This window comes from Orycteropus afer, unplaced genomic scaffold, assembly GCF_000298275.1.
Source record: "Orycteropus afer afer isolate SDZICR_OR568_19922 unplaced genomic scaffold, OryAfe1.0 scaffold00270, whole genome shotgun sequence".
Lineage (NCBI taxonomy): Eukaryota > Metazoa > Chordata > Mammalia > Tubulidentata > Orycteropodidae > Orycteropus > Orycteropus afer.
Window position 1 is genome coordinate 3028933 of NW_006921857.1, and position 9935 is coordinate 3038867.

A 9935-nucleotide genomic window follows, 5' to 3' on the forward strand; every position below is an offset into this window, starting at 1 on the left:
TTCCTGTCTTTCTTATATATATATACTAATATATCAGTATTAGGATATGTTCGATGAAAGATTCCATGGATAGAATTTGAATTCTTTCTCAATCTTAATCAAGATATTGTGGCAATGACAGGAGTCGGCCCCAAAAATGGTGGCCAGACTGTCGTAAAAAACCACACCATATGTTTCTATAGCATTTTCTGCTGTTTTCTTTATTTAAAGTCACATATTTACTTGGTGGATTCTCTTTGGTTATGCAGCATGTGATTTATAAGCAAAATCATAGTCTGTAATAGTATCATCACATGAAGAGACAGAATTTCTGGGTTCTGTTCTTATGCTAAAAAGCTTGTATCTTGGGAACCCATGAGTGATATTTTATGGGATACCTGAGATGTATCTTGCTCCAATTAACATTAACATGCTACTCACTATAAAAATGCCCAAGGGCAGAGTAGAGAAGATATTGTCACCACTTTCAGGAGACTGAGTTGTAACCCAACCCATTGACTTCATCACAGCTTTCTTCCATGTAACATAACGAATTTCACTTTCTGTGGCCTTGATCTGTGGTTCAAACCGTTCCCCCATGATGTTTGACAAATTGTCATTTTCAAAACTCCAAATGCCCACTCCTTCTGCACTTCCTGCTGCCATGGCAACTCCCAGTGCAGTTGTTTCAGTAATAGAGGGCTTTACTACTGGAATATGCAGAATGTCTGCTTGCAGTTGCATTAGAATTTTGTTGTTAGTCATTATTCCATCTACCTGTAACTGATTGAATGGAATTCCACAGTCACGGTTCATGGCATCCAAAATCTCTCGGGTTTGGAAACAAATAGCTTCTAATGCAGCAAAAGCAATATGACATTTATTAGTGAACTGAGTGAGACCACAGATGATCCCTCTTGCACTGGGTTCCCAATAAGGTGCATATAACCCTGAGAATGCTGGAATGAAGTAACAGCCATAAGAAGTACCTACTTCCTTAGCAAGTGTTTCAATTTCTTCAGGGGTTTCTAGAATTCCAAGATTGTCTTTCAGCCAGTGAACAACAGCACCGGCTATAGCAACAGAACCTTCCAATGCATAAACTACTGGCTTGTTTTTGCCTAGTTTATATGCCACTGTGGTCAGAAGACCATGTTCAGAAAACACACACTTGCGACCTGTATTACATAGTAAGAAACAGCCTGTTCCATAGGTGTTCTTTGCTTGTCCTTCCTGGAAGCACATTTGTCCTATTAATGCAGCAGATTGGTCCCCCAAACACCCAGATATCAGCACACCTTCCAAGGACCCAGATTTCATTTGGCCATAGATCTCAGAAGAACTCAAGACTTTTGGAAGAATATCCATTGGAATTTCAAAAAAATCACAGAGGTCTTTATCCCATTCTAAAGAATGAATATTGAAAAGCATTGTCCTACTTGCATTTGTAACATCTGTATAGTGGACACCTCCATTAACTCCTCCTGTCAAACTCCAGATAAGCCATGAATCAATTGTACCAAAAAGAGCTCTACCATCTTCAACAGCCTTTTGAACTTTTCTCACATTGTCAAGCATCCAACGAAGTTTCACTGCACTGAAGTAAGTGCTAAGTGGAAGACCTGTCTTGGACTTGACAAAGTTACTATTTCCTGGTATTTTTTTACTGAGCTTCTCAACGGTAGCCTGGGTTCTTAGATCAAGCCACACCACAGCATTGTAGAGAGGTTCTCCAGTTAACTTGTCCCAGACTATAGTGGTCTCCCTCTGATTGCTTACACCAATAGCTTTTATGTTGGATATATCAATATTAAGCTCATCAAGTTTCTCACACGTTCTCTCTATACACTCATAGACGGACTGTAGAATTTCCTTAGGGTCTTGTTCCACCCATCCTTCTTGTGGGAAATCTTGTGTTAATTCGACTTGATAACGAGTAAGTAGTTCTGCTGTTTTTAAATTGAAAACCAGAAAGCTACTGGAGCCGGTGCCTTGGACTACTGCGCCTACCAACGGCCCCTCAACTGCTTTCTTCCGGGCTGCCATGAAACCGATGGGTTCACCAGTGCTTGGGCGGTTTCCCAGGCGACAGCGGTGTTGGGAGGGGAGGAGTCATGAGGCCACTAGCCTTTTGGGAGTGAGCAGCGTTCTCAGTGGGAGGCAGCCGCTGTGGGAGGCAGCACGAGGCAACCTGTGAGGCAGCATGAGGCAACCTTTGCCCCTTAACTGCTGGACGCGTTCTTACCTCGTCCTTCCGGTCCAGGTCTCATCCCAACTGCTCAATTATTTAAGAGGATTTTAATTAAAAAAAAAAAAAAAAATCATCTATATATCTATGAGTTACTCTTTCCAGCAGTCTTCATTCTTTTGTGTGAATCCATATTTCTATTTGATAGACTTTTCTTTCTGCTTGTAAGGTTTCCTTTAACATTTCTGGTAACGCAGAGCACAGGAGATGAATTCTTCCAGCTTTTGGATGTCTGAAAAGCATTTCATCTTAATAGTTGAAAATGTTTACTCTGGGTATAGAAATCCATAGTTTTAGTATTTTTAATTCAGTACTTCAAAGCTGTTGCTCTGCTATGTTCTCTCATTGTTTCAGATTTAAACTTTGCCGTCATTCTTATTTTCAACATGTCCTTTCCCCCTCCCTCCCTGGCTGCTTCTAAGGTTTTTGTTTTAGTCGATGGTTTTGGTTCATTTTATCACTAATAGCCTTGGTGTAGTTTTTTTTTTTTTTTTTTTTTCTTCTTATTTCCTGTTCTTGAGGCTTCATTGAGGTACTTGGATCTGTGGGTTTATCAGTTTTATCAAATTTGAAAAACTAGGGGTCATTGTTTTCTCAAATATGTTTTACTTCTCTTTTTCTGACTTTCTTTCCCCCTCTGCCTTGTTTTCCTCAACCAAAACCAGAAACCAAACTCACTGCTGTAAAGTCAATTACAACTTACAGGGAGCCTATAGGTCAGAGAAGAACTTCCCCATAGAATCTCCAATGCTGCAAAATTTTTCAGAAGTAGATGGCCACATCTTTCACCCTTGGAGCCACTGATGGGTTTGAAGAACTGCCATCTTTTAGTTAGCAATGAGTGCTTAACCATTGCACTACCAGGGAGCACTTCATCTAACTCAGAGACTCCATTTCTACATTAGCCTTCTTGAAGTTGTCCCTCAACTCACTGATACTTTGTTCATTATTTTCATTTCTCTTTTCTTTCTGAGTTTCATTTTCAATAGTTTCTATGTCTTCAAGTTCACTATTTTTTTTTCCTTCAATGTCTAATATGCCAATGATTTTTTATCTTGCACCTTATAGTTTTCATCCCTAGAAGTTCAATTTGAGTCTTTTAAATATCTACTAAATTTTTGAACATATGGAATACAGTTTGAATGACTATTTTAATTTTATATTCCCTTAATTCTAACATCTGTGCTAGTTCTGATTGACTGACTGATTTATCTCTTCATTATAGATCATGTTTCCCTACTTCTTTACATGTATGATTTGGTACTAAACATTGTGAAATTTACCTGGTTGAGTGTTGGATATTTTGCCTTCCTATAAATCTTCATGAGTTTTGTTCTGGAATGCAATAAAGTTACTTGGAAATTATTTCATTCTTTTGGATCTAGCTTTTTAGATTCATTAAATGTGAATAGGGAAATGCTCAGTCTAGGAACTATTCCTTTTTACAGTGATGAGAACCTCTGTATACTCTACCCAATGGTCCATGAAAAATGAGGTTTTCCAGTCTGGCTGGTGGGAATAGTCACTGTTCCAGTCTGGGTGAGCACAGGACATTATTATGCTAATCTTTTCATGTAGCTCTTTTCATAGCCTCAGGTAGTTTCCTCACACATGTGCACTGATCAATACTCTGCTGAATACTCAAGGGGGTACTTTCTGAAGTTCTTTGGAGTCTTTTCTCTGCACAGCCCTCTCTTTTCTGAATCTATGACCTACACTTTCTAGCCATCTTAGTCTGTCCAATGCTTAGCTCCATCTCTTTGCTACAGAGTTTCTACTGGGTCCACTTAGGTTCCCCCTCTTTGTTCTGTGCCCTCAAAACTCCTCCAGGCAGTAAGCTAGGACAATCATAGTACACCCACTCTTTCTTCACTTACCAACATGGTTAGGTTCCAGAGATTAGGTAGTTATGTGAAAATAGAGGAAGACCACATTATTACACAACTAACAAATTACATCATCACATAACTGCCAGGTTATATCCTTACATTAACTGCCAAACCCTATGAATCATATCCCAGCTATGTTGACACACAAACTTAACCAACATAGCCAGTGTTATTCTTGCATCACACCTCAGCATTTGTTACTGCCAGATATATGTTGTTAGTGAACAAAACAGTTGTACAGATTTTTTTACTATTGTAAATGTGACACATTGGGTAAGAAGATAGCTGACAAATGAGGGGTATTCACATTATTTCATAGCTGTTAGGCTTTAGTCTCCTTCATTGCTTGACATCTAGTATATTGAAAACTATAAATCCATGCATTTTGCCCATCATTCTGTTGTTTCATATGGGAGAAGAAATGCAATCCTTATAACTTGATCTTAACTGGAGTGGGAATCCATTGAATAAAAACTAAAATTTTATATTAATTGTAGATCTGATGAATAGAGATTTAATTATTAACTATTTAAAATGTATTGATTATTGACTCAGTGAATAGCAATTTTCTGCTTTAGGCCATAAACTACACTTCTGAGTTAGCTTCTGAATATAACCCATAGTGAAATCAAACAGACAAGATAGAAAATAACAAAAAACCAACTCTTTTTTTTTTTTTACAACCTCGAGTGCATCATATTTTCCATTTACATAAATTCTTTGGAGAAAATTATGAAGCTAGAGAAGAAAAAGTAGTAATAACAATTAATTGAATAGTAGAAAATAGAAATCATCAGAAGATGACACAAAAATTTGGGGACCATGACACCTAACACCATAAAATTCCTCAAGGTAAAAATAGGATCAAATCTGGGGACTCTACTGTGTATGGCATAAGGAGCTCTGGTAGCATAGTGGCTAAGGCACTTGACTGCTAACCAGAAGGCTGGTGGTTCAAACCCACCAGCCAGTCCTTGGAAGGAAGGTTGGGCAATCTACTTCTGTAGTGATATTGCCTCAGAAACCCAAGGAGGGGTCGCTATGAGTTGGGTCCGACTTGACGGCACATAACAACAACAACACTGTATGGCATAAGTAGACTATCAAGCATAACTCAAAATGCACAAACAGCAGAAGATAAACTAGATGAATGAGACCTTCTGAAAATTAAATTTTTATGTGCTTCCAAAGACCTCTCTACAAGAATGAAAAAAGAACCTACGGATTGGGAAAAAATATTCTCCAGTGACATAACTGACAAGGGACTTCTCTCTAGAATTTATAAAAACTCCAACACCTCAACCACAAAAAGACAAATAATCCAATTCAAAAATGTGCAGAAGACATGAATAGACACTTCACCAAAGAGGATATTCAGGCAGCCAACAAACATATGAAGAAATGCTCATGATCACTAGCCATTAGAGAGATGCAAATCAAACCAACAATGAGATACTATCTTGCCCCAGCACTAGTAGCAAATTTCAACAAGAGAGAAAATAACAAGTGCTGGTGATGATGCGGAGAGACTGAGACTCTCAAATGATACAACCACTGTGGAAAGCATTATGGTGATTTCTTAAAAAAATTGAAATTAGAAATACCATTCGACCTACCCATTCCATTACTAGGTATATATCCTAAAGAAGTGAGAGCCAGGACAAGAACAGATATATGTATAAACATGTTCATTGCAGCACTATTTACAATAGCCAAAAGATGGAAACAATCTAGGTGTCCATCAACTGGAGAACGGATAACCTAACTATGGTAAATACACACAATGGAATACTATGCAGCCCTAAAGAATAATGTAGAATCTGCAAAACACCACATAATGTGGATGACCTTGGAGGACATTATGCTAAGTGAAATAAATCAATCACAGAAGGATAAATATTGTATTAGTGTTCTGTTGTAAAAAGTCCAGGAAAGGTTTATATATGGAAGGAACTTTTCTTTGTTGGTTACCAGGGATAGGAGGGAGGGGAAGGAACCCTGTTAGATAGGTAGAGACAAGTATTTATTTGGATGAAGAGACGGGCAATGTACCAAATGTGAGTGATCAACACCGTGGCTTTGAGGAAGAGGAAGACATAGAGAATGGATGAGAGTTAGAGACAACAAAGATGAACCCTTTTGCACACACAGTACTTAATTGTCAGTGAAGTCAAACATTGATATACGTGTGGAAGAATGGGTGCACAGGCTGAGCTATTATGTGTGTCTATGCAGAGAAAAAACATTTTTTTAAAAATCGGGGAGGGGAATATTGTCGTGTTTGTTAGGTGCCATTAAGTCATCTCTGACTAATAGTGACCCTATGTCCAACAGAACTAAATGCTGCCTGGTCATGTGCCATCCTCACAATACTTGCTATAGCTGAGCCCATCATTATTACATCCATCATGTCAATCCATCTTGTTGAGGGCTTTCCCCTTTTTTCGCTGACCTTCCACTTTACCAAGCATGATATCCTTCTCCAGGGAATGGTCCCATCTGACAACATGAGCAAAGTAAGTGAAACGAAGTCTAGCCATTCTCATTTCCAAGGAGCATTCTGGCTACTTCTTCTAGGATAGATTTGTTTGTTCTCCTGGCAGTCCATGTTACTTTCAGTATTCTTCTCCAACACCACAACTCAAAAGCATCAACTCTTCTTGGTCTTCCTAATACATGGTCCAACTATCAGCATGCATATGAAGCTATTGAAAAATACCATGGCTTGGGTTAGACACACTTTAGTCTTCAAAGAGACATCTTTGCTCTTCAGAGCTTTAAAGAGGTCTTTTGTAGTAGACTTGCCCAGTGCAGTATGATGTCTGATTTCTTGACTGCTGTTTCCATGGATGTTGATTGTGGATCCAAATAATATGAAATTGTTGACAATTTCAATCTTTTCTCCATTTATTCTGATGCTGCATATTGGTCTAGTTGTGAGGATTTTATTCCTTATGTTGAGTTGTAATCATATTGAAGACTGCAATCTTTAATCTTCATCAGTAAATTCTTAAAGTCATCTTCTCTGTCAGCAAACATGGTTGCTTAATCTGCATATATCAGGTTGTTAATGAGTCTTCCTCCAATTCTGATGCTGTGTTCTTGGATTATTTGCTCAGCAAACAGACTGAATAAGTATGGTGAAAGATATAACCTTGCCACACTCCCTTCCTGATTCTAACCCAACAGTATCCGTTTGTTCTGTTTGAATGACAGATTCCTGATCTATGGACAGTTTCCTTATGAGCACAATCCAGTGTCCTGGAATTCCTATTCTTCTCAGTCATCCATAATTTGTTATGATCCACACAGTCAAATGCTTTTCCACAGTCAATAAAACACAAGTAAACATATTTCTGGTATTCTTTGCTTTGAGCCAAGATCCATCTGACATCTGCAATGATATCTCTTGTTCCACATCCTCTTCTGAATCCAGCTTGCATTTCTGGAAGTTCCCTCTTCCCTGCTGTTTTTGAGTTATCTTCAGCAAGATTTTACTTGCATGGATATTAATGATATTGTTCTGTAATTTGTACATTCTATGGGATTGAGTACCTTTCTTTGGATTGGATACAAATATGAATCTCTTCCAGTCAGTTGGCCAGGTAGCTGTCTTCCGAATTTCTTGGCATAGATGGGTAAGGGTACCAATTCAGCATCCATTTGTTGAAATATCTCACTGGGTATTCCATCAATTCCTAGAGTCTTGTTTTTCTCCAGTTTCTTCAGTACAGCTTGGACTTCTTCATTCAGTACCATTGGTTCTTGATGATATACCACCTCCTGAAATAGATGAACATTGATCAGTTTTTTGTGGTACAGTGACTCTGTGTATTCCTTTCATTTTCTTTTGATGTTTCCTGCATGATTCAGTATTTTGCCCACAGAATCTTTCAATAATGTGATTCGAGGCTTGAATTTTTTTTTTGTTTTTTTGTTTTTTAGTTCTTTCAGCTTGAGGAATGCCAAACATGTTCTTACCTTTTGATTTTCTAACTCCATGTCTTTGTACACTTCATTATAATAATTGGCTTTGTCTTCTCGAGCTACTCTTGGAAATCTGTTCAGCTCTTTTTTTCTTTTCATTTTTCCCATTTGATTTAACTACTCTCTGTTCAAGAGTAAGTTCCAATATCTTCTGACATCCTTTTTTTTTCCTCCTTTCCTGTCTTTTTAATGACCTTTTGCTTTCTTCATGGATGATGTTCTTGATCTCATCCCACAATTCATCTGTCATTGGTGCAATGCATCAAATCTATTCTTTGTTGTTGTTGTTGTTGTTATGTGCCGTCGAGTCGGCCCCGACTCATAGCGACCCCTCCTTGGGTTTCCGAGGCAGTATCACTACGGAAGTAGGATTGCCCAACCTTCCTTCATTCACAGGGGATATAATCAAGATAATATTTTGGCTCTTGTGGGCTTCTTTTAATTGCCTTCAGCTTCAACTTGAACTTGCATATGAGCAACTGGTTGTTTGTTCCACAGTCAGCTCCTGGCCTTGTTTTGGCTGTAGCTATCAAGCTTCTCCATTGCCTCTTTGCACAGATGTAGTTGATCTGATTCCTGTGTATTCAATCTGGTGCAGACCATGTGTACAGCCATTGTTTATCTTGTTGAAAAAAAGGTATTTACAAGGAATAAGTCATTGGTCTTGAAAAATTCTATCATCTGATCTCTGGCATATTTCTATTACTAAGGCCATGCTTTCTACCTACCAGTGATTCTTCTTTGTTTCCATCATTTGCATTCCAATCACCAGGAATAATCAATGCATGTTGATTGCATGTTTGGTCCATTTCAGGCTGCAAAAGTTGGTAAATATCTTCAATTTCTTCATTTTTGGTTCTAGTAGTTGGTGCATAAATTCGAATAATAATAGTATTAACTGGTTTTCCTTGTAGGAATATGAATATTATCTTTTCACTGATAGCATCGAACTTCAGGATAGGTTTTAAATATTCTTTGTGGCAATGAATGCCATGCAATTCCTCTTCAATTTATCATTCCCAGCATAGTAGATCATAGGATTTTGTAATTCAAAATGGCCAAAACCTGTTAATATCAGTTCACTAGGCCTAGGGTATTGGTGTTTATGGTTTCCATTTCATTGTTCACAACTTCCAGTTTTCCAAGACTCATACTTCCTACTCCATGTTGTGATTATTAATGTATGTTTGCAGCTGGTTCTTCCCATTTTGAGTCATGTCCCATCAGCAAATGGAGTCCTGAAACTTTACTCCATCTACATCATTAAGGTTGATTCTGCTTTGAGGTGGTAGTTCTTCCCCAGTCATATTTTGAGTAGCTTCTGACTTGAGGGCCTTATCTTCAGGCAGTATGTCAGACAATGTTTCAGGGTCATTTATAAAGTTTTCCAGTAATGATCAGACAATGTTTCACTGCTATTCATAAGGTTTTCATTGCTCATTTCTTTGAGAAGTGGATGGCCCCTTCCTTCTTCTGAGTCTCTGTTATTCTGGAAACTCTGCTGAAACCTGTCCACCATGGGTAACCTTGCTGGTATTTGAAATACTGGTGGCATTGCCTCCAGCCTCACAGCAATACCTAAGCCACCACAGGAGAACAAAGTGACAGACAAATAGTGGTTTCTGGCCATATCTTTGTTCAACTGAAAAAAAAAAAAAAACTTCTGTCAGTTCTTTTCTAAGTTCAAAACTCAGAAGCAACAATTACTAATGTTCTAATTTACCATACTTTGACTAGATATGTATGGAATAGATTACTTTTAAATTGTTTAATTTTTTTCTTCTTTCCAAGTATTTGGCAGTAGTAAACATATGTTTACTGAAAGTGAGGAG

At 38.0% G+C, this 9935-nt stretch overlaps 1 protein-coding gene across 1 annotated transcript; it reads right to left on the reverse strand.

Moving 5' to 3' along the window:
- Positions 1-366: 366 nt before the first annotated feature.
- Positions 367-2025, reverse strand: GK2 (glycerol kinase 2). The gene has a single exon (XM_007950374.1). The coding sequence runs from the start codon at positions 2023-2025 to the stop codon at positions 367-369; it is 1659 nt and encodes a 552-aa protein (XP_007948565.1).
- Between the last annotated feature and the right edge of the window lie 7910 nt (positions 2026-9935).

Coding starts and splice junctions, on each gene's coding strand:
- GK2 (XM_007950374.1), bottom strand. CDS start 2,025: ATGGCAGCCCGGAAGAAAGCAGTTGAGGGGCCGTTGGTAGGCGCAGTA.